We start from the raw sequence: 26,187 nt of genomic DNA, 5'->3' as shown, positions 1-26,187 counted from the left end.
TAAGGTTACATGGCACTACCTTCATCATCATTATGATGTCAGCAAGAATGTAAAGAAGTAGTACTTAAAGTCTAAAAGGACAAAGGAAAGCGTTGTCGGGCCATTAATTACATGGTTTATGTTCCATAAATTGGTTAAGTGGTCGCTTAAGCACTTGTGCCAAAGATATTGGGCAGCCCAACATGTTCCGGGCTTGCACAGCGAAGGACGTCGGCCCTGGCAGAAGGCGGCCCATTAGTTTCCAGCCATGAATTGAATGGTATCGAGGTCTCATGTTTGCGCTGCGATGCGGTGAGTTTAGGGTTATCCTCACATCATCGGGTGGGAGAGGGAGAGGCCCCAGCCGCCAAGCGGAGAAGCGTAAGAGGCGACCCAGCAGCGAGCGAGCGAAGCAAGTAAGAAGAGAAGAGAAGGCTTCCTCAAGCTCCTCCAATTAATTCTGTCCATTTCTGTTTTTTTTTAAAAAAAAATTATTCTTTTTTGGTTACTCCCTTTGGTCTCCGTTGATTTGTTTCCTTCTAGGGTTTCTTAATTTATGCCCATCTCTTCTATTCTCTTCTCAGTTTGCTTTTTATTTTTATTTTTTTTTTAATTTCCTGCCTTCTTGATTAGGGTTTTGATCTTGGTTTTACTCTTTTATGGATAAATAATTGCTTTCGATCGACTTTGACTTTTGCGCATGCCAAAGATTTCCGGAGTTGTTCTGTTTGGATTTGCCGATAGCTCTTGCTATTGCTATACTTTTTGTTTCAACTTTTTGCCTCTTCAAATTGATTCCTTTCAGGTTCTCTGAGCGCACAGGCATGAAAAAAATGTTTTTTTTTAATTGCTTCGGAGCTGACTGGCGTTTCGATTCTTCTCCATAGCTGCTGTGTTTTTTTAATCTCCGCGATCTTTTTGTTAAAAATTTTCCATCATTCTGATGCCATTCGGAAAGTGCTTTTTCTTCCTTTTTTTTTACTTGCGATCTCTCTAAGATTTTTATCCTGCTTCAGAAGAGCAGTTTAATATTTGTTTTTGCTCTTGCAACTTTTGTAGCAACCAGATGCCATTAGGTTCCGCTGATTGTTGAGGCATAGAAAAATGCTTTCTTGATCAATTCTAGGCGTTATGATATCGTCCTTTTTATGACAAGTATTCCTTCCATTTGATGCCCTTGGATTCTCTGATTGTTGAGAAATGGAAATAAAAGTTGTTTTGTTTGACTCTGAGCTCTCTAGGATTCTGCGTCCTCCTCAGAACTGTCATTCATTATCTCACGATTTTTCTATTGCAAACTTTCCATTAATCTAATAACACTCAGCTCCTCTGGTTGTCCAGTTATGAAGAAGACAAAGGGTTTCTCTGATTACTTCTGGGTTCTTTAGGTTTTTGATTCTTTTTCAGAACTGCCATCTATTATTTGGTGATCTTTTTTATAGTCATTTTCTTCATCAGTCCGATATCATTTGACTTGACTCTGGAGACATGAAAGAGCAGTTCTTTAATTACTTTTGAGCTGTTGTGGGTTTCTGTTTCTTCTTTGGAGTGATAGACGACAACCCCTACAGTTGCAATGGGCTGATAGAGCTGCCCTTTTTTTTTCGCATTTTTTTTACTTTATTTTTATTTGCAATTTTTCCACCAATCTGGTCTCATCCCGCTTTTCTTAATATAAAAACATTGAAAAAATGATTTTGTGATTGCTTCCGAGATCTCATGATTTTTGAATTTTTTTCAGAACGATGGATGGCAACCCCCACGGTGACAGTGGACTGATAGATCACCATGTGGACCTTGAAGATGATAGCATCAATTTTTGGGCGACACTGGGTGTCAGCCCCCATGTCATGGAGCCGGAGCAGAACCCAATGCCACCCCACCACCACATGGAACGACAACCACCTCTTGAGATGGTTGAGCAGTCCGTCCGAAGGGAGCTGTTTGCCATGGAAGGGGATCCAAGGCTAGATCCTTTTGTGGGTATGGAGTTTGAATCAGGGGAGGCTGCAAAGACCTTCTATATCGCATATGCTGGCCGTATTGGTTTCTCTGTCCGCATTGCACGGTCCAGGCGATCGAAATGCAATGAGTCCGTTATCATGCTGAGGTTTGTGTGTTCAAGAGAAGGGTTCAGTAGGGAGAAGCGCATAATTGCGGGAAAGAAGACAAGAAAAAGGGCAGCATCCATAAGGGAAGGGTGCAAAGCAATGCTTGAGGTGATTCGAAGAGGTGATGAGAAATGGGTTGTGACAAAGCTCGTGAAGGAGCATAATCATGAAGTTGGGATGCCAAGCAGGGTGCATTATATTGCTACAGAAGAAGGAGATGCTGTGATAGATCCATATCTTGGTATGGAGTTTGAATCTCTCGAGATTGCGAAGACGTACTACTATGCATATGCTAGCCGCATGGGTTTTGAAGCTCGTGTTCGTCAGTCTCGTCGTTCGCTGCATGATGAATCCCTCAAAATGTTGAAACTTGTGTGTTCAAAGCATCGTTACCATTCGGGAAGGGACAACAACAGTGATGATAGCAAGAGGTTGCAAATTCAAGATCCCAACAAGGAAGGTTGTGAGGCATTATTTGAGATAATACGGAAAGATGGTGATATGTGGGTGGTTTCTAAACTTGTGCTGGAGCATACTCATGAATTGACACCTTCACCACCCAGCAAGGTGCGATGCATTCGCTCACAAGGAGAGATACTTGTTATTTCAAAGAACTTTGATGATACTCGCAATCTACTGCTGAATGGTCAGGACTCACGGTATCCTAGAGAGATCCGATACAATGACTTGGGTCCAGAAGATGCTCAAAATCTTCTTGAATATTTCAAGAAAACACAAGCAGAGAATCCTGCATTTTACTATGCGGTACAGGTTGAAAACAATAATTGCATGACCAATATCTTTTGGGCTGATGCTAAAGCCCGAATGGCCTATTACTACTTTGGTGATGCTGTTAGACTTGACACGACATACAAAAATGACAAGGAATTGATGCCTATTGTTATATTTACAGGTGTAAACCATCACCTACAACCTGTAGTTTTTGGATGTGCACTGCTTGTTGATGAGTCAGAGGCATCATTTGTTTGGCTCTTTGAAAATTGGCTTGCAGCAATGCCCGCATCCCATCCAGTGTCGTTAATTACTGAATTAAATAGGGCTATGGCAACAGCAGTTGCAAAAGTACTACCAAATGCCCATCATTGTTTTTGCAAGAAACATGTCTTAAATACCATCCAGGAAGAACTGCCTGATTTGTATTCAGTACATTCCCCATTTGAAGGAGAACTGAAGAAATGTGTTGATGGGTCTGAAACAAGGGAATCATTCGAGTCATGCTGGGATGCAATAATTGATAAGTATGGCCTCAAGGAGAATGCATACCTGCAGTCCTTATACAGTATTCGCCAGCAGTGGCTTCCAGTGTACTTGAAGGAAACATTCTTTGCAGCAGAATCTGTATCTCAAAGATGCGAAAACCTCGACAAGGTTATTGAAAAGTATTTCACGGTAAAGGCCCCTTTGCGAGGGGCTGTTAGGCAACTTGGACAGGCCACTGCAAGTTGGTATGAAAAAGAATCTCAAGCAGATTTCATTACATTGTTTGAAAAGCCATTTCTGAAGACTGCCTCACCAATGGAAAAACAAGCAGCTGGAATCTACACAAGGACAATATTCAACAGGTTTCAGAAGGAATTTGTTGAATCCTTGGGTTACCATGTAGATAAAATTGAAGATGGAGTAATTAGCAAGTATCAAGTGTTGAGAAATGAAGATGCTGAAGAGACATGCAGGGTCACCTTTAATGCATCTGAAAACAAAGCACATTGTAGCTGCTGCATGTTTGAGTCATCTGGTGTCTTGTGCAGACATGCTCTGAGAGTCTTCATCATCAATGGTGTCCGCATGCTTCCAAAAGATTACATCTTGAAACGATGGACAAAACATGCTAAAAGTGGTGCTGTTTTGGATGATTATGGTGTTGAGCTCAGAGGTAGTTGTGAAGATCCTTCAACCGCAAGGTACAATGATCTCTGTCGCGATGCCATTAAATGTGCCAGGGAGGGGGCTACAACTGCAGAGTTCTATAAGGTTGCAAAGGATGCACTTCAGAAGGCTGTAGATGAAGTTGTCTCTGCAAAGCAAAAGATGGGACAACAAACTTTGCAGAGTTTTATAACATCACAAAAAAGGCAAACCAAAAAGCTTGGAAAGGTCACACCTAGAAAAGATGCATCCACTAAGAATGTGAAGAAGCTGGCATCAAAAAAACCATTGATGGAGCATGACATTAGATGATTAGATGTAAGATAGACTGCTTTATTGTGCTTTTGTTATTTATTGACTTTATATTGGTTACTTGTTTACAGTGCCTCCTCATCTCTCACCTTGCAGATTGTGAGTTGTTTTGTTTCCAATGGAGATAGATAAAGGATGCAATCCAAAAACCTCGGATATGTTACGTATGGAGGTAGGAAGTACAATCAGCTCCTTTCCTTTCTTACAGAAAAAATTTAGGCCCAATCACTCTTTCTATTAAAATTAATTTCTTTCAATGAAGTATATATAGACATTCCTATGGCTTGTGACATTATTAAAGAATTCATTGCTATTTTTATAAATGATGAGATTGTAGCATTATAACATGCTTGAGTATATCATGTTTATATATTCACCCACTTAAGTCCTGAACATTTTACCTTTCCATTTTTTCTTCTTTTAGTTTGCGGCTGTTCGGACATACCTTTTGCTTGTATTTCAGATAACAGGGTCTATCTGATATAGGTTAAGTTTGTTCCTAAACATATATTTAGAAGAACATATATCTATCAATTTGGTGAACAGCAAAAATTTGTAGAATTGCAGTTGTGAATAGTTGTTTAAGTAACTCGTAAATATATGAAACTAATGAGATATGCAAAAATGGTGCAAGATAAAATAAGTATGTATTTAACTACCATACAGGTGGAACTCTTGCATGACTTCCCAAGCCTCCAATACCCCTTAGGTAGTCTTGTGCCTTTTATGTTCAATTTTTGACTCAGTCCCCTGCAGGGACTTCAAAGTTGCACAAGGTGCAGAAGAGGTAGGTCTCTTTCTTGTTAGACTCTTAAGTCATCTTTTATGACATTCCCTTCCTCTAATGTAGCAAAACAGCACATCTTTGCATCTTGTTAGGCAGAGAGTAGAAGCCCTTGCCCGTGCACAATTCAAAGCACTACATATGCTTCGCACGTGCATAGTGCTAGTGCTGCCTATTGGTGATGTATTTATTTACTTGTTTCTTTTTTGTATGATGCATGTAATCATTATCTTAGTATATAGAATCTGAATAAATTTCCAAGTATTCGTAATGTGAAACATTATCTTTAATCATATATTTACAGACAACAATTGACTTCTCTCTTTCTCTCTCTCTCTCTCTCTCTCTCTCTCTATATATATATATATATATATAATCCAAACTTTAGTGCCCACAGGAAATCTTTCTCTTTCATATGAACACTTGAAATGGTAATTGGTGCCTTTCCAATATGTAGGGTTTTTTTCTTCGTTCCTGAGGTATATTTGGATCTTTCCAGTTTGGTTTAATGTTGTCAAGGTTGGAAGAATGTTAGTGTCTCATGACTGATAAAGGAGGCATGCCGGAGCACAGAAATAGAGGGAGTTCATTTGTAATTTAAACAGCTTGATATTGTAAGCTTGATCTTAGAAATATAACCTCAGATGTTCCTTTCCTTTGTTACGAGTTCTTTCTAGTTCTCCAGTGGAGCTCTCAGCATCTGTATGTGTATGGCTAAGTTATCAGATTTTAGGGGAGCCTAAATTCCATATTGTGATGCAGCAATTACATGAATATTTAGTCATGTAAAGTTTCATTAATTTTAATTCAATGGAAAGTGCATGAATTGTCTGAATGCTTGAAGAGAGAGGATTTAGGTTTGTAAATTTGGTTCATGTAGCTACAGTGTTTTAAAAGGCAGCTGCGATATTTGAGCAGCATAACCCATATGTGCTACATGGGCACATATACAATCAGTATTTTTAACTATAAAAAATAAAGAAAATATATTAAGTACAATAAAAACAATAATTATGATAGTAACACATTTCTGGATAATTCATATCGATATTGATAACAATAACAGCTAACAATTAGTGCTTATTATTTAGTACTTAATACTAATAGTGACTGTTATAACATAATTGAATCCCAAGTTTGACTTGATCCATGGTTTGAACATGCTCCATCTACAGGCCCACATAAGAGTGGGACACATATTTGTTCCATAATGCTAAGCAGACCATATATGTAGCCAAACAATGCTAATTGAGCCACGCATATAGCTACATGGTGCTAAGTCAATTGCCTTCTCAGCCCATATGCAGTATGATTGTATATAATAATCGCATTTTGGCAATGCGGTTTGGTCAAGGGAGTGCATATGCATATATATGCAGTTGCATATATGGCCTTCTGTACCACAGTTTAAAACACTGGGTAGCTAACCTACTAATTCAGTCCCAAGCATAATACAAAAATGAGATTGTGCATTATGATTTGAGCCCTTCCGTAGAATCTGAATTAATGCTTGGTCAAGCAAATTTATGATAACAAGTCTTTGTTTCTACAGTTCTTTATAAGATCTTAGATGTATTGTTTCAATTAGCCTCTTTGCCCCTTTAATTTTTTTTTTTTTGGTTGGCTAGCCATAAGTGGCAATTTTATAATTATTAAGTTGAAATGAAGCAAGCGGTTGTCTATAAATAATGGTAGGTCTTGTTCCATGATTAGAGTCCTAGTTTCTTTTCTGCTAGAATACCTAACAAGAGTGCATAGTGACCAGATGCAAGAGGAAGTGTCTGAAGATAGTTTTGAACTTTTAATAATGCTAAAGAGTTCTTTACTGACCAGGAAATCTGCTGGCAAACTTTATTTTAGTTATAGATTGGTTTAGGAAAATCATTGTGTTTTCGATTGCTAACCTATAGATATATATCGCATACAAATTACATGCTTGGATATCAGAAATGCACATATAGGATGCATAAATACATGCATGGAAAACTGAATTTCTCACACCTACCAGAAAAATGCACTATATCACTTTTCTCTGGTATTGCTGCTTTGGTCATATTAGTGAGTCAAGGATGAACAAATTATACAAAGAAGAGTTCTTCGACCTCTATGATTATGAACCATTGAGAATTTGTGAATCTTGTCTCATGGGTAAGATGACTAAGACTCCATTCATTGGCATGGAGAGAGAGCAAGGAAGCTGTTAGTCCTTGTACATTCAGATGTATGTCGGTCGATAACAACTCAAGTCAGAGAAAAATATTCCTACTTTATCACCTTTAGGGATGATGTATTAAGGTTTGGATATGTATTCTTGATGAAGCATAAATCCGAAGCCTTTGATAAGTTCAAAGAGTATCAAAATATAGTTGAGAAACAAACTGAAAAAAATATCAACATTCTTCGATCTGATCGAGGAGGAGAATATTTAGTTAGTGAATTGTTCGATCATCTTAAGGATAAAGGCATTCTATCTAAATGGATATCTCCTTATACACAGTTAAATGGTGTAGCGGAAAGGAGGAATCGCACTCTATTGGACATGGTGTGGTTCATGATGTGCTTCACGAATTTTTCAATATTTTTTTGGGGATATGCCCTAGAAACTACCGCATATATTTTGAACATGGTGTCTTCCAAGTCTGTTGCTAGCACTTCATATGAGATATGAAAAGGAAGTCTAATCTTAAACATCTTAAGGTTTGGAGCTGTCTTGCTTATCTCAAGAATATTTTTGAGCATAAACTAAGTGCTAGATCAGATAAATGTAGGTTTGTAGGGTATCTCAAGAAAATTAAAGGATATTACTTCTATCATTCTACTGAACAAAAGATGTTTGTTAGTAGATATGCCACTTTCTGGAAAAAAAAATTATCCAAGAAAGAGCTAGTGGGAGAAATATTGAATTTGGAGAAGTTCAAGATCTACATACCATTCCAGAAATACCTATGGTTGGACCACAAGGTAATCCTCAATCAGAAGTATCTAAGGATAAGGTACATCCACAATACACATCTCCTTTTCGAAGGTCGGATAGAGTGCGACATGCATCTCTAAGATATGATTTTCTCATTGGGAATGACAATGAGATCAGCATCATTCAGGATAATGATCCGCTGACCTATTCCAAAGCTGTCATGAGTAAAAATTCTGGCAGGTGGCTAGAAGTCATGAAATCCAATATGGATTCTATGTATATCAACCAAATGTGGACTTTGATTGATGCACCTGAGAGTGTAATCCCAATAGGGTGTAAGTGGATCTTCAAGAAGAAGATCGGAGCAGATGGCTAAGTAGAGACCTGCAAGGCTAAGTTAGTAGTGAAGGATTTCAAGCAAAGGCAAGAAATTGACTATGATGAAATCTTCTCACTAGTGGCTATGCTCAAGTTCATTTGGATTCTACTTGCTATAACTGCATACTATGGTTACGAGATCTGCTAGATGGATGTCAAGACTGCTTTCCTCAATGATAATCTTGAGGAAGAGGTCTATATGACTTAGCCAGAGGGATTTATCTCAAGTGGAAGGGCAAATCAAGTAGTAGGCTGAAGAAATTAATCTATGGATTGAAGGAAGCTTCGAGGAGTTGGAACATCCATTTTGATATAACATTCAAAGAGTTTGACTTCATAAAAAATGAGGATAAACCATATGTGTATAAGAGGACAAGTGGGAGTGCTATTGTTTTTCTAGTTCTGTATGTCGATGATATACTAATTGGGAATAGGGATGCAAATGGGTCGGGTCGGATCGAATCATGAGTGACTCTGATTCAATTCGGTTTCTTGATCGGGTCTAAATATTAGATCCAAATCCAGCCTAACAGAAGATTGGGTCAAATCCATGATCAAATTTTTTGATCCAATGGGTCATTCGGATCAGATCGGGTCCATATATAATCTAGTCCCGATCTATGAAATACGGATCTGATTTGGATCCAGATCTGGATTGATTCGGATCTAAGTTATAAATAACAAGATTAATAAGTAGAAGATCTATAAACAAATCTTATTTGCACTATAAATTTTGATCTTGATATATAAGAGTATTAGAGCTCCATGTCCCACACTCTTCACCTAAAGAATCCAAAAAGTCTAATCATATTTTTCTCACCATTGTCCTTGACTTAGTTAATCTAAATTCAAAATATTTTAACAAAATTTTAAAAGATAAGAACCTAAAAATTAATAGAATGTCTTTTCAAGAGCAACAGATATTAAAGCAGACTCGAGCAAAATTAATATTCATGTAATATAGGAACAAAAAGAGATAAGGGATGGGTTTGGATCAGATCGGGTCGGATTGGATCGGGTCATTTATCTCAGGATGCAAATCAATCCAAAATCTTCGCAGATCGGATCGGATCGGATCAAAATTCAGTAAATCCAGATCCGATTTGAAAAATGAATAGGGTCCAATTTTAGAACCTGATCTGGATCCACAGGTCCTTTAAAATGATTTGGATCAGATCTACGTGGGTTGGATCGGATCATGGGTCAACCTGATTTATTTGCAGTCTTAATTAGGAATGATATCCCAATGTTATTATCGGTCAAGACTTGACTATCAAATAAGTTTTTCATGAAAAATTTGGATGAAGCATTCTATATACTGAGCATAAAGATCTATAGAGATAGATCTGTTGGATTTTGAAATTTGATGCATGCATATGTGTTTCAAAAATTTTATTTTCTATATACCGCAACAAAGAATAAGATTAAAATAATTTTAATCTTAATTTTACATGCATAAAAACATAAAACCACGTGATTTATTTCATATGCTGAAATTGATATATGCTGAAATTCAGATTGTGATCAAATCACATATCTGTTTCACAATCTCTTTCTTCAAAACTGGATCTGGAAGAGAAGAAGCTCTCTCTTAGCCACACAAGTGTCCGGCCTCTACGAGTATCCATTTGGGATCAGTCTAGAACAGTCTTCTTTAATCTGAATTTTGGTTCTCCAAAATTCAGTCTACTGAATCAGAACGAAGCCTGGATCACGATCAATACTTTATCTTTCTCCTTGATCTTTTTCTCTCTTCTTCTCTAGAGTTTCTCCTTGCTATGTGCTGCTACCAGATATTAGAAACCAGTAAAAAAGAAGCACCCAAACTCTTTTGGGCATGGAACTCCTTAGGACTCGCATCCCAAAGGGTGTATAGAACATCCAAAAGGAGAGAAAGAGAGAGGAAGAAAAGGCGTAGGGAGAGTCTTTGGATGTGAGGGGCTGCTGGTTTTGATGATTTAGGGACCTTAGGAGTGGTCCCTTTAAATAGGCATAAGAATTGAATCCTATTCAATCTCATATTACAAGTCCTACTTACATTAGGATTTTTATTAACTTAAGTTATCCAACTTACATTAGGAAGCCCATTAGGCGCCAACTATTGGAGTCCTTGCACCCATAATTAGACATTCCAAAACACACTCAAGAGATGCCTCATATGAAAACGAAAGACCTTCTAATCAATGGACATGCCCAAATTGATCAAATCAAGATGGCGTCCCATAATAACTATCAAAGAGATTCATAAGGGACTTACACTCTTAATTTATATGATCCATAATCTTAGACATCCAATAATTGAAGTCTCATGAATCTTATTCATGTAGGTTATTAGAAGATAATTAAGTTAGAATTAATTTATCAAATAAGTAATATCAACGGAAAGAGAAATTGGGTCCAACCATGTGTCAGCAAGGTTACCATAAACCCAATGGGTTTTTCTAAACCCAATTGACACTTTATAAGCTCAATTACTTATTTCAGGTCTAATTCTTTTGTTGTACGACCTCATAGATTCAATTTTATCTAGTAGTGAGATATACAATGATCTCTATCATCGTATCATTGAAACTCTTTTCAATGGGTCAGAATAATTTTACTCTAACTCAACAAAGATTGTCGATTCAGAACAACCCTAGTGAGCTCTCACAATCTACTAGTGACACCTAGCAGTATGTAGTGGCAATCCAGTAGAATAGAAATGAAGCTCTAGATGTAGTTAACGTGTGATTCAGTCCCTCTATCGTGAGTTCCGACTAGATGACAGGTCATGAATAAATCGTCAAACCTCAACATCGGTCATATGATAACTTCAATCAGCTTAAGTCCATATGTGATTTTATGAAAATTCTTTTTCATCAATTACACTGCTATGGCCATAGACTTAAGGATTCAGCCTCTTAAATCCCATAGGACTACTCTCTTCTGCTAGGATCGATAAATCCCATCTTGATGCACACCCCACTCCTACAGTGGATCAATTGTCGCCAACATCCACTACAAGGGCTCCTTGAGATTCATATTGATGGTCAGTCAAACTCCAGCAGCCTCACTGCGAGCAGTAGTGTCATTTTAGATCAAAAAATCAATCATACAACTGCAGTATCAAGAAAGTCACTAACGAGTGAGCAGACATCCATGTGATTTCTTGTGTTGGTCACACTCAGTGCTAGTTGTTCTCTAACAACCACCTGCACTCTCGCTTCAGTATCTCTACACTGCAGATTCGAGATCCATCTGTCCGAAGGAAGCAATCCGTGCACTGATCTATCCGGATCAATCACCATCCCCATGATGATCCTATGATCAGGAGTAATTTAGGAATCAATCATTAATAACATATGCCTCAAATTCTCAACTTTTTGAGAAAATGTATCATCATCTTGTTACTTCCTTGAATGATTCATGGACACAGACATGAATGGTAATATAACTGCCTAATAAGTACAAAATCATGTTCTAGAGATATGAAATATGTCAGTCAAGATTGGCTTTTAGGACATACATCCAAGAATCTCCCACTTGCACTAAAGCCAATCTGCCATGTACCAAGCCCTATCTTCACAAGACAGGCTATAGTCTTAGGCTAGCCAAGTGACTTACCAGTGGGTCATTCACATCACATGTGGAGTTTGCTCTCTGCACCTCTATATATTTCTACTCGAGGTAGTCACGTGTTCTGCTGTTCTATGTGCTTGGATATCTGGTGAAATCTAGGTTCCTTAGCAAGGGCTATGGTGTCATTGTCTTTGCAGTATAGTATCATGGTATCTGATGGTATGATAACTAATTCTGTAACTAATATTACAATCAGAATGCATCCTACACATCTACAGGGTATTCAGCTTTCATTGATCGATTATTTGAAATCCTTCCAAAATATCGACATAGGAACACATCCATGATGTAGACATTCTTTCATCAACATCAAAATCTGAATTGGTATATCCTTCCACTCCTAGCTTTAATCCTTCTCCGAACATGTCCTCAGTTCTTCTTAAGAGCTTAAGGATATTTTCACAGCAATCTAGCGCTCACAGTCTGGATACAACTGATATCTACTTATGACAATCACGGTATAATCAGTTCAAGTACTTTATGGCATACGACTATGTCCGAGAGGGTAGCAGATCCCTCTCTAAGATTTCTATGCTGAACACTTTCAGCATCCGATCTCTGTACTTCATCTGTAAAATACAAGCATCCAATTGCATCTATCTCTATAAATCTTTAGGATGCTCACTTTATGTCTCTCATGGAGAAATCTATATTCAACCATATTTTAACCGATGTCAGTATTGGACACTTCCACTGATCCTTTTGAAATCCATAATTGCTCGTATCTGATCAAACAATTTGATTATATCATTGAAATGAATGTTCCAACTCCAAGGGTATTGTGGTCTTTGTAATCACCTACACAAGAAATGAAATCCATAGGCTATTGTATATAAAAATCTTGAAAAGATCTCTACTCAGGAAAGCTATTTCACATCCTTTCTTGGAGTCGATGTCTCACATCGCCTCGTTGTAGGTTCGGAGATCATCTCTATGTTCCCTATCTCCCATAAGAAACGATTTTCTTTACATCCTCTGTTAAGCATACTCAAATACTTTTCGAGAGGATTGGAGATTCTACTATGTGTATGAGGTAGAGGAGGAATACACGTCTACTGGCTCATGATTAATATGTTCTTAAGGTCCTAAGGCTTCCTGCTCTTTAGAGACACTCTCTTATAGCTTAACTTTTCTCCCATTGTTTCATCTTGGTTAAATAGTTTTTCAAGAAGATAGTATTGAGTCACAATCACGTTATAATCCCATCAAAAGGTAATATCCCAAACTCTTTTAGGAAGAGCTTTATAGACCTATCCTCTAACATATCCACCTGCTGTCCTAGACACAGGCTGGACATCCTTGAATCTCAAAATAATCAAGATTTAGTTCTCCCCATGTTATATCTTATATGGTGTGGTAGAAACATGTTTAGAGAGAACCCAATTTCATAGAAATAAAACTTGTCTCTAAAAAAATATAAATAAATCAGTGGATTTCATTATGGATCAAATCATATCTCATATAGTCCCATGACTCTTCTTATCTTATTAAGCTGAGATTTACTAAGAGGGGTCCAATATAAAATAATGCCATTTTATGAGATAATCGAAAAATTTCTTTCAATGGTATTGCATTCTTGATCCGATCGAAGTACCTTCAAAAATTTTTCGATTTGTTTCTCTACTTACATCTAAATTCTTTGAATCTTTCAAAAATTTTAAATTTGTATCTCATATACAAAGTAGAAACAACTCCTTGGTTAGCACATCACATGGGCTACACACATCAAATGTGTACAAGGATAAGTATCTCAGTGATTTTTTTTCTCTTGTCCCACAAGAGTAGCTTGGTCATATTTTCTCAAAGAGATGATGCACAAACTAAATTTAACTCAACAGTCAATGAGCCCAAACCCATATTTTTTTAGTTTGTTAATCATTTTTTTTTCAATATGACTTAGCTATAGGTTCCACATATACTTTAAATTTTATCTCAATTTTGGATCTCTCAGATCCAATGACATTCACTGATTGCTCAATTAAATTCACATATGCATCAACATGCAAATGATAGAGACCATATCTAAGAACTAAATCCAAACGATGATCGCAAAGGACAGATATCCATGGCCACAGCAGCAACTGTTGCCCTATAGCCAATTCAAGGGTTACTTCCTCAGTCCTTTACCTTTTCATCGACTCTACACTAGAGTTTGTAGCTCAACTAGGAGAAGAGAAAATCGTAAGAACAGTATTGAGCAATTTCGACATACCTACTCTAGGTGTCTTTGTTTCTTTAAGCTCTCCAGATATTTACCTCTGAACTCTTTCAAGGTTTTTTTGTTATCAACACTTGGATCAATTCAGATAAAGTGCCATGATGGTCTTTCATATGGTAGTTTATCATAAACTATCCATATAAACTAATCAGGGATCGTAGAATCAAATTCATAAACAATTCCTTATGCATGGTCATATCGAGTCTTTTAAGCTCTGTAATGTCTTCGATCATTATCAAATAACGATCATAGACTGACTGTCCATCATGCATCACATACACTGTGCGACTCTGATCACCTCACAATACTTGTGGATGAATCAATATGTCGTTGGCAGTGTACATGTACTCATGCATAGCACCTATCTTTATTGTCATTGTTCATCCACTCGTCAAATATAGCTCGTTGACTATGGGTTGAATGGGTTATTAACATTAGAATAACCTGATAGAGAATATTACTTAATTTTTTAAAATTAAAAATAATTCTTAAGTTTGTAAGTCAGTCTATATACTCGATTTTGGTTAATCGGTTGATATCTAGGATTCAAGCTAGAGGGTTAGAAGCTGACACAATGAACAGCAGAGAGCAAAGATTTTAATTGGATGCTTGTATTTATTTTATAAGTTTACTCTAGGAATTTTTAGATGCAAAAAGAGACTCCCACTATTTTATTAGAACTCCCACACTCTTCGAGGGAGAAACGAAAACCCTAACGCGACAATTGGATTTCTAGTGGGTGCTGCGGTCCCATCGATGCCGTGTATCTCACCTAACAGTTATTGGTAACACGAATAAACATCGACGCGTGGACAACTCTTTGCCCAGATACTTCTCTAAACATATTGCGGCCACTTGGTCTCTAAGTCATGTGGGTTTACCTAACAGTTATTGTCCGTACTTCTTAGTTAAGTCAGATCCACCGTTCACAAGTAGGTGTAAAGCCGTCATTGAGTCCCTCACCTAACAGTTATTGAGCCCAACTCCATCTTTACCCCGCAGCAACTCTTTGCTAATAGAGTGATTGCGTGTTCCCGATGCAACTGAACCACTGTGACCAGCCGAGAACAATCAACGCCGGTAGCACACCCGTACATCTACAATGATGGAAGATCTTGGACTTAATATTTTGTGGAGAGATTTAGGTTTAGATCTCATCTAATCAGTCATCACATGACTGATGTAATTGACATGGACTAAATCAAACCACCAAGCAACCATATTTGTGACTCCATCTTTCAAATTGGTCAGGTAAGTGGAGATTAGTGGGGGCCCCTTTGTTGCTTTCTTTAGACACCAATAAATTGGTCAGGTAAGTAAACGGAATCAATTAAATAATCACCTTTCAATTACTTGTCTTAGATATCAATTGGATAATTGATCAGAATTGGTTAACTCAAGTAAATTGGGCTCAAATCAACAAGTCAAATTAGGTCCTTAGGTTAATCGATTTTATATATGAGACTCAATCGATTTGATCAACAACAATTGTATGATCATTAGCTTAATTGATCCAACTCAATTCAATACTTGACTCGGTTTAACCAATTACTTAATCGAATTAGACCCATATGTCTCAAATCAAAAATCTTAGATGTAATCTTATTACATGACCTAATTTTTTATTTTTTCATGACCAAAATCCTCATATACAAATGCAAATTTCAGATTCTAAAATTATATTTTAGATCTAAATACTTTGCATGAAAGTATGTATTAAAATATGAAAATAATTTTCAAATTCCAACATACAAACATATATCACATATATGCATGTAAAATCAGATCTTAAACAAAATTTCAGGTCTAAACATGATATCGTATATCTCGTATACTAATCATAGATCAGATTAAAGTCAAATTTATGATCTAAATATGCAATCATATATCATACATATGAATCAAAATTCAGATCACAAAAAACTTCAGGTTTCATGCATGTATCTATTTCACATGAACTAGAACTCTTTCTAGATCAATTTTCAGATCTATGCATGCATCAACATATCAACTATATATTGTAGAATTAAATCTAAAATCAAATTCTATAGTTGAAGATTCATCCATACATCTCATGTACCAAGAAAAAAATTGATTTTGAAACCTTTTCAAAAACATGTATATTAAAATTCAGCATATGAAAATCCGTGGCTCTATACCACTATTGGATTTTGGGATTTGATGCATGCATATGTATTTCAAAAACTTTATTTTCTAAATACCACAGTGGAGAAAAAGATTAAAATAATTTTAATCTTAATTTTGCATGCATAAAAACATAAAATCACGTGATCTATTTCATATGCTGAAATTGATATATGCTGAAATTCAGATTGTGATCAAATCACATACCTGTTTCGCAATTTCTTTCTTCAAAACTGGATCTGAAAGAAAAGAGGCTCTCTCTTAGCCGCACAAGTGTTCGACCTCTACGAATATTTATTCGGGATCAGCCTGAAACAGTTCGCTTTAATTTGAATTTTGGTTCTCCAAAATTCATCCTACTAAATCTGAACGAAGCCTGGATGGCGATCAACACTTGATCTTTCTCCTTGATCTTCTTCTTCTCCTCTTCTCTAGAGTTTCTTCTTGCTATGTGCTGCTACCAGATGTTAGAAACCAACAAGAAAGAGGCACCCAAACTTCTTTGGGCATGGAACTCCTTGGGATGCGCGTCCCAAGGAAGGGGTGTATAGAACACCCAAGAGGAGAGAAAGGTAGAGAAAGAAAGGGTATAGGGAGAGCCTTTAGGTATGAGGGGCTGCTGGTTTTGATGATCTAGGGACTTTAGGGGAGGTCTCTTTAAATAGGCATAAGAATTAAATCCTATTCAATGTCATATTATAAGTCCTACTTGCATTAGGATTCCTATTAACTTAAGTTATCCAACTTACATTAGGAAGTCCATTAGGTGCCAACTATTGGAGCCGTTGCACCCATAATTAGACACCCCAAAACACACACAAGAGATGCCCCAAATGAAAATAAAAGGCCCTCTAATCAATGGACACGTCCAAATTGATCAAATCAAGGTGGCGTCCCATAATAACTATCAAGGAGATTCATAAGGGACTTGCATCCTTAATTTATATGATCCATAACCTTAGATACCTAATAATTGTAGTTTCATGAATCTTATTCATGTAGGTTACAAGCAGGTAATTAAGTTAGAATTAACTTATCAAATAAGTAATTCCAACAGAAAGAGGAATTGGATCCAACCATGTGCCAGCAAGGTTATCATGAACCCAATGAGTTTCTCTAAATCCAATTGACACTTCATAAGCTTAATTACTTATTTCAGACCTAATTTCTTTGTTGTGTGACCTCATAGGTTCAATTCTATCTGGTAGTAAGACATACAATGATCTCTATCATCGTATTATTAAAACTTTTTTCAATGGATCGGAATAATTTCATTCTAACTCAACAAGGATTGTCGATCCAGAACAATCCTAGTGAACTCTCACAATCTACTAGTGACACCTAGCAGTATGTAGTGGCAATCCAGTAGAACTGAAATGAACCTCTAGGTGTAGTTAACATATGATTCAGTTCCTTTATCGTGAGTCCCGACTAGATGGTAGGTCATAGATAAATCGTCAAACCTCAACATCAGTCATATGATAGATTCAATCAGCTTAAGTCCATATGTGATTCTATAAAAAAAAATTTCCATCAATCACACTGCTATGGTCATAGACTTAAGGACTCAATCTCTTAAATCCCATAAGATTACTCTCTTCTGCTAGGGTCGATAGATCACATCTTGATGCACACTCCACTCCTACAGTAGACCAACTGTTGCCAACATCCGCTATAAGGGCTCCTTAAGATCCATGTTGATGTGTTAGTCAAACTCCAGCAGCCTCATTGCGAGCAGTAGTGTCATCTCAGATCAAAGGACCAATCATACAACTGCAGCATCGAGAAAGTCACTAACGAGTGAGCAGACATCCATGTGACTTCTCGTGTTGGTCACGCTCAGTGCTAGTTGTTCTCTAACAATCACCTGCACTCTCGCTCCAGTGTCTCTACACTGCAGACTCGAGACTCATCTGTCTGAAGGAAGCGATCCGTGCACTGGTCTATCCGGATCAATCACCATCTCCATGATGATCCTATGATCAGGAGCAATTTAGGAATCAACCATCAATGACATATGTCTCAAATTTTCAACTCTTTAAGAAAATATGTCATCATCTTGTTACTCCCTTGGATGATTCATGGACACAGACATGAATGGTAATATAACTGCCCAATAAGTACAAAATCATGTCCTAGAGATATAAAATGTGTCATTCAAGATTGGCTTCTAGGACATACATCTAACAAGATTTAAGAGGATGCTAGGCTTATTCCAGTCTCGGTAAATAGATCTTGTGTTGAAGAGGTTCAACATAGAGGCAAGTATAAGAGATTATCTGTCTGTAAGTCATGACATATCTCTTCGAGAAAATGTGTCCTAAGACATCTGAAGAAAAGAAGAGAATGAGTGAAATCTCTTATGCTTCGGTTATGGGATCAGTCAAGTACGTCATGCTATGTATCAGGCTTGATGTAGCTTATACTTTAGGCATAGCTAGCAAATTCAAGCTAATCCAGGAGAGCATCATTGGAAAGCTGTGAAAAATATTCTTAAGTTCCTAGAAAGAATTAAAGATGTTTTTCTTATATTTGGAAGATCAGAGTTGAAACTAAAAGGATATATAGATTCTAGTTTTCAATCTGATTCAAATGATAGCAAGTCAATTTCAGAATATGTATTTATCTTGAATAGTGGAGTAGTGAGTTGGAAGAGTTTTAAACAGCAAACTGTAGATGATTCAACCACAGAGTTAGAATACATTGCTGTTAGTGAAACTGCCAAAGGAAGCTGTCTGGATGAAGAAGTTCATTACAGAATTGGATATGGTTCCTGAGATAGAACGGTCAGTTCTAGTTTATTGTAATAACACTAGGGCTGTTGCTCAAGCCAAAGAATCTAGGTCTCATCATGAGTCCAAGCACATCCTCAGATGCTTCTATCTCGTTCAAAAAATTATCGAAAGACAAGATGTCGTAATAGAACAAATCGATACTAAGAACAATATAGCAGACTCATTCATTAAGGTCATATCATAGCAGCTATTTGATCGCCATCTCAATTGTATGGGATTGAGATACAAAGATGATTGGCTTTAGTGCAAGTGAGAGATTAAAAGAATAATGCTCTATAAGCTAATCATATGAATGATGCAATGGAATTTTTTTTGTAATATTTCAACTCATGTAATAATATTTTATGAAATAAATGAGGCATTGATTTATCATTATAGCTGCATCTTATTGTGTTTAATATTATAATGAACCCCATAAATTAGGATAATATTTTTAGGATCATGAAAAGTTCATGTCTGTGAAACCTAAAATTCGAAAATCCTAATCTAAAACATTTCTGATCATAGGAACATTGAGTCGGAGATCAATGTTTCAATAAGACTGGCATATTCTATGTATGCTTGATAGAGAGGGTGGCTGATTTTACAAACCACTTGTATGGGACACTAATCAAGGATGTGGGTGCTCATTAAGGAATGAATTCGCTGAATTGATTCGCCGACAGAGAACATCTTATGCAGCTTTACTTGCATGTCAAAAGATAGTTCTCTAAGTGGGAGCTGTCCAAGTGATCCTTAGACCTGAGACCACCATATAATTTTATGCACATGAATCTATATTTTGGTTCATATCTAAGCATGACATGAAGATATATACGGGATGTTTTGGATATGGTGGAGTGTGTATGGAGATTATGAGTCGGTCAATAAGAAATCGATCACTCCTAATAAAAGGAGATGACATCCTATCATTCTCATCTTTAGATGACTTAGAAAGTCTTTGACCAAAGCAAGTTAAAGATTAGAAAGAATTTCTAATGCTTCATCATTTGAGTCATCACTAATTGATGGAGAATCGATATGAATGTGTTTGAGTTTGACATAATTCCATACTTATGAACATATTCAGAGTGTAGGGATGATCGAAGGATTGTATTGCATGGTAATTTGCCACTGAAGGATATATTTGGTATTTCTACCAAATTTCACATTTTCTGGACAGTCATGATGCATTGCTAGATGTTAATTTTGACTTGTAGATTTGGTTAAATTAAAGTGTTTAATTCGATCATCAATTAGAAAGTTCTAATTGCTGAATTCATATCAGCACGGTTTGAACCTTAATCGATTTGAAGGGTTCTAATCAAATTAGGTCAACTTACATTCGGACCTACTGCTGACTAGATGTGAAATCCAATGGATCATGTACATAAGAAAATTGACCAAAGATCCATTAAATATGGTTGATTGAAATTTTGGATCCAATTTGGTTGTCGGTAAGCATGCTAGCACGTGTGGCAAATCCTAACTCCATAAGTGATCAAATTTGATCAGATACCTTGCTTTTTGCCTAATCTAATTTGGTGAGTATTTGGATTAGGTCAAGCCACCTAGAGGCAGTCAAAATGGGGTGCCTAATGCCTTATCCACATTTTTTGGTAAGAGTCCCAAGGGCATGGGACTCCATTGGGACTCTTGGTGCCATAAAGAAGAGGGGTGCACGCCCACTTTGATTTTGGCATGCAAAAGGACTAGAGTCTTTCTGCTTTGGGTGTTTGACCCATATGGCATATAGATCAGTCCCTTATCCTCCTAAGCACATGTTTTAAAGCATGACAAAGGCTTTGAATGAGCATGGGACGCCCAAGTTTTTCTTTGGCGCATGCGGTGATCTGCAGATCATGCTAAGAGTCGCTAAAGAGTCCTGCTTTGGGCAGAAGGAGGCACCTCTTATCTCCTTATCTAATTATCGGAATGTAGATTCGAATCCTCTTTCCACATGGTGAATTCTGGATTAATCTGAATTTAGAAAAGATGCCAAAAGCATCTCTTTCTATCACGCGCGCGTGGAAAAGGGTGAATCAACATATCAATGCCTGATGAGTCCTTCTACTTGAAGGCTCTCTGGTTATCTGATATGGTGATTCATTATGGGCGTGGCTTCTCATCTAGCGCTCCCTCATATCCTATATAAAGGGGTCGGCCGATGGGTTTAAGCATTCAATTCAGATAAGTATTGTCTTATCCACTCTTTCTTCCTCTCTTACAACTCTAGTTCCTTTAGGACAAAATTTGTTCTTTTGAGACAAACCTATTCCTATTAGGACAAGGGGTTTAAGAAGTCCTAAAGAAGGAGGTCAACGTCAGAAGAAGGTTCTGAGAGATTCAGACTTAGGTCTAAAGAAGAGTCTGATCAGTTGAAGGCTAGTTGAATTCTAGAAGCTAGAACTCTTAAAGCAAGGTTCAAGAAGGAGCGCTGTCCTTTGATCAATTCCTATGTGGATTACCGTTGGAGGACAGACATTTGTATGCCTGTGGAAATAATTAACGTTTACATGTATTTTTCTAATCCTGCTCATTTAACTTATGCTTTGATTGCTATAGTCAAAGGATCTTGGGCTTTAGGGCTTCGGTGCGCTTGGTGTTTTGAATGAAAATTTTAAACATCTGAGCCTACCGCTGCGCCACCGGAACCCTATAGGTATCAGCAAATGGGCAGCTGCAGGTTGAGGTATGCTTGATACTGACCCTGATGAAGAACAAGCCAGAATCTATTAGGCCGGAGTAGCCTGGCTGGCCTGATGCATACACATGGAGCCTGAACAGCCACTGCCTGCCCATAACACAGTGTTGCATAGTGGATGTTAGTTCACATAAATGAATGGTTTTTGGTGGAAATAATTAGTGTTTTTGGTGGAAATAATTAGCGTTTACAGGTATTCTTCTAATCCTGCTCATTTAATTTATGCTTTAATTGCTATAGTCAAAGAATCTTGGGCTTTAGGGCTTTAGTGCGCTTGATGTTTTGAATGAAAATTTAAACATCTGAGCCTTCCGCTGCACCACCGGAACCCTACGAGTATCAGCAAATGGGCAGCTGCAGGTTGAGGTATGCTTGATCCTGAGCCTGAAGAAGAACAAGCCAGAATCTTTTAGGCTGGAGTAGCCTGGCTGGCCTCATGCATGCACATGGAGCCTGAACAGCCACTGCCAGCCCAGAACACACTGTTGCATAGCGGATGTTAGTTTACATAAATGAATGGTTTTTGGTGGGCTAGGTAAGGTTCAGACTTTGGCCAGACTACAATTTCTTCTTCTTTTTCCCCTTGGCCTAGGTTCAAGCATGTCTGAAGTATTTTGGGTGTCAGCAACTTCAGCTAGAAATCTGGCCAGCAACCTAGAATTTGTGCCCATAATTTTCAACCCAAGTCCTGAGCTTAACTGGCAGCCCCATTATAGCATTCTTAATTGCACTTTGGTGCTTCACAAAAAAGAGGAAATTAGGATGTTAGAAAATTTCACTCGGAGTCAAATTTTGCTGTTCATGTCTTAGGGTTTTTTTCTGAATATAATAAAGACATCAAAATGTCTCTACATAGAATCAGAAATTCCATTTTTAAAATCTATGCATTGTTTATCATTATCCTTTGTAATCCAAATGCAATTTTAGGAAGTAGACTGCACACTAAGAAAACAAAAATCTATGTTTCAGGTTGAGTAGAATAATAAAAAATACATTAAAAGCATGCTGAATATACGTTTACCCAATGAGACTGAAAGTGCACATTTGGAAGACGAGAATATAGACCAACAAGGAATTATATAGAAATACACACTTATCTTGCAGGATTACATGTTAACAGATGGAAGAGTATGGTTAAAGGCATACATAATTAGGCAACTGCTACCACACATGGATTCCAGAAATGCATCTAGGCAGCTGATATACAAACTTATTAAGCAGTCCATATTGAGAACAGAATGTATCAGAAATCAGAAACTCACACTTGGAGATTCGTGCATGATCAAGAGGTAGAAAACGATGTATAAACTGCGAATTCAATAGCTGTTAAGTGGCAACCTTATCTTAAAATACCTCAAGTTACATTCTTGAACCATGAGAAGTGGAGTCCATATAACTTGTTTGGGCTCTCATGTATTGTAATCAAGTGTTTTATTTATCACCTCCTACTTATTTGGGCTTTGGACCTTGAACAACTGGAAAATTAATCCACCAATATTTTTCCAGAAAAATTATTCATTGTGTCGATGCATATCATTGCTTATTCAGAGTCCTTTTTTCCTCATTGTCTGAGCGTTAAGGTCAAATATGGTATATCGAGATGGGTCCAAAAATACCATATATTTCTTAATTTATGGTTGGAGAAGGGTCTTTTTCAAGTCTCAAAGAAGAATTATCAGAATGCATAGTGTTAAAAGGTTAATAACTTAATATCATGTGCAGATGTGCGAGTGAAGGATATATTCTATTTGAATCCCTCTTATTGATAGATGAGTGCGGAATTTTCTTGCTCCTATGCTTGTAATTTTCTTATTTAACTTCCAAAGCTATCTATGTTCGTGACATTTATGGATGTCTCTTCTAAATGTTGCAGCATTACTATTATAGACTACCACATTTAATTTGCAATCCGAGCTTATATGATCTTTGAAACATGTCTTCTGTTAGCATAATGCATAAACCTTTTATTGGTTTCTGGAAGATAATTCTCACGTGGCTGCTCTCCTTGTGCGGACAGAGACAACTTCCCGTTACAGATCTTCAAATTCAGCAAGACCTTGATGCTTCAGTGAGGCATTCAACATCTTGGCTTCAATAGTTAGAGCCTCAATGAACAGTTTTCAACTTCACAAAGCCAGAAGTACAGCAGTATTCCTGCCAAGGTTGGCTTTTGACTATCCTTTCATATCTGCAAGATATATGCCATGTAAATTTGCTTATATAGCTGTGCTCCATTAGTGACTTGGAATACATGGTGTTGTTTAGGAAATCCTTCGTATGTTGTTGATAGGGACTATGACTTCCAAAGATGTAATTCATTTTACAACTTTCCCTGGATATATGCGATGCACCTTTTTCTTTTTAGTAAGATGAAGTATGGTGACCCAATCAAAAATCATTGAGATCATGAACCCAGACATCAAAATACAGATGGACCTGTTCTGTATCAGGTTGCCCATATGATGCCATTTATCTTTTGCTAGATGGTTTATTGCTGAGTTTCCGGCAATTTTGTTAAACATCTCATGCCATCATGCCTTTCATTTATTACAAATTAGTAGTGATCTTATAAGGTTTTTGTAATCCTTGCCCGCCTAGACCCATAACCTGGATTGTTGAGCAATATCTGGCAGAACTCAGAACGTGAAGGATAGACTGCTGCAAGCTTTCAAGTGGGATAAATCTGGGCAGGAATGGAGAACCAACCGGTGGCAGCTTGAAAGGGGATTTTAATGTTGGGCAATCAAATGTGCGGTATGTCAAGCCTGATTAGCATTGATTGCCTGCCCGTCGCAAGTGTAATAATTTGGACCTGTTGTATGAAAAGCAGCATGATTTGATATAAACCCATTTGCATTGCCTATCTAAATTGCTATTTGAAGGGATCCACTGCACAATTGGATTGTTTAGTTGGTTCCTTCTGTTTTTAGTAAGTTTTTGCAATTAACTAAACTGCAAAATCTGGAGATGAACCCAATTGCTTCTCTACTCTGCTTCACAAACTGAAGCCACGAGTGTGGCATGTGTTACCATCTTCTCATTCGTTTGGAAGAACAGAATATCTCCTACCAAAAAAAGGAATAAATATCATGAAAACAGCAGTCTGTTAAAATTGCTCAGTTCAAATTAGTGCTTAAAATACCATTTAGGGTCGAGTATGACATTCTTAATTTTCGCTAAATGCCAAAGATTCATGTTTATGGGTCATGCTGCAGCACTTTCAGCAGAGGATAACCAAAGCTCTTGTATAGCATCCATCTTTCCTTTTTCTAATTGTGCACCACATGATACCATACTTGGATATAACTCCTCTTTCTTATTCCAACCACCAGGTTGTTTCAACAACATATCTTCGATATGCTTTTTAATTCCTTTATCCTGCAAGATGGAATGACATTATTGCCTATGGGTTAGTATTATGATGGGCCCGAGTGTTCCTTGCAAATGATTGGATTGGTATCTGAATAAGATTGTTAAGAGGCTTCACAAGCTTGTTAAGAAACCTACCAGATTCTTTGCATAACATGCTTGCGTGCTGCTGTAGATTTCTTTATTATTTTCTCTCGAACATGTTCCCGGGGGAGACATGAAAAGACTTGGTACATGAGTTGTCCCTCGTATATATATGGGAGGTCAAAGGTCTCAGAAACTTGTTCCATTGCCATATCAGGGGCGAAATGCTCTCTCATCTAGCAGAACAGTGCTTTCTACTCCGTCTAAATGTTGGGACTTTCATATCAAGAATTCTTGAAGTAATTTATTCCTTTTTGAGGATATGCCTGAGAATTTTGCAAGCTTCCCTGTCGCCTCACGCTCAAGAGTCTTCTAGATGTACCACATGGTAAGAAGCTCTATATCTTACTTCTATGCATTCACACTGGTGAATTTTATTTGCTGCATAAACTATCTTTGATATAGTGAATGGACATCGCCTCACTGGGATTTTTTTATCCTGCACTAGTTCTTAATTCGGGAAAAAAAGAGAGAGAGAGAGAGAGGGGCATCAAAATATGATATAGTACACCTAATTTTTAGTTTGTCTGAGAGAGCATTTTGTTAAAGAGAAAAGTATGCCTTGCAGTGTTGGAAATTCTGATAAAGATTGAATGCAAGGGCTGATGCCTTTCAGGTTGACTTGGTACCAACATTAATTCGTGGGTGCAACCCTACAAAAATGTGATGTTGATTAATATATTTTGTCTTTCATAATGTCCAGAACGATCCCTAATTGCTATTTCTGAAGAGTATTTGGAAGCCTTGCATCCCCACCAGTCTTCCATGCCAGAAGCATGATGTTCTTTGCAGCGTAAATAATTAACCAACCAAAATTGTAGGTCACCTAATCCGTGGCAATTCCGTATGT

At 37.3% G+C, this 26,187-nt stretch overlaps 1 protein-coding gene across 5 annotated transcripts; it reads left to right on the top strand.

The window, feature by feature from the left end:
• The first annotated feature begins 248 nt into the window (after nt 1-248).
• On the top strand, nt 249-24,733 carry LOC140850758 (protein FAR1-RELATED SEQUENCE 9-like). Of its 5 annotated transcripts, none has more exons than XM_073258290.1 (4): nt 249-395; nt 1,721-4,295; nt 4,386-4,461; nt 23,842-24,192. In XM_073258290.1, exon 2 carries the CDS (start codon nt 1,725-1,727, stop codon nt 4,287-4,289), a length of 2,565 nt encoding a protein of 854 aa, XP_073114391.1. In that variant the 5' UTR covers nt 249-395; nt 1,721-1,724; the 3' UTR covers nt 4,290-4,295; nt 4,386-4,461; nt 23,842-24,192. The 5 variants fall into 5 exon arrangements, with proteins under 5 accessions (XP_073114391.1, XP_073114397.1, XP_073114395.1 ...); XM_073258296.1 differs by lacking the exon at nt 249-395 and adding an exon at nt 24,458-24,733 and having other exon boundaries at nt 402-4,295; nt 23,842-23,986; XM_073258294.1 differs by lacking the exon at nt 249-395 and adding an exon at nt 24,423-24,733 and having other exon boundaries at nt 402-4,295; nt 23,842-23,986.
• The last annotated feature ends 1,454 nt before the right edge of the window (nt 24,734-26,187 follow it).

Source organism: Elaeis guineensis, chromosome 1 (assembly GCF_000442705.2).
Source record: "Elaeis guineensis isolate ETL-2024a chromosome 1, EG11, whole genome shotgun sequence".
Classification (NCBI taxonomy): Eukaryota; Viridiplantae; Streptophyta; class Magnoliopsida; order Arecales; family Arecaceae; genus Elaeis; species Elaeis guineensis.
This window is presented reverse-complemented; position numbering and strand designations above follow the sequence as displayed.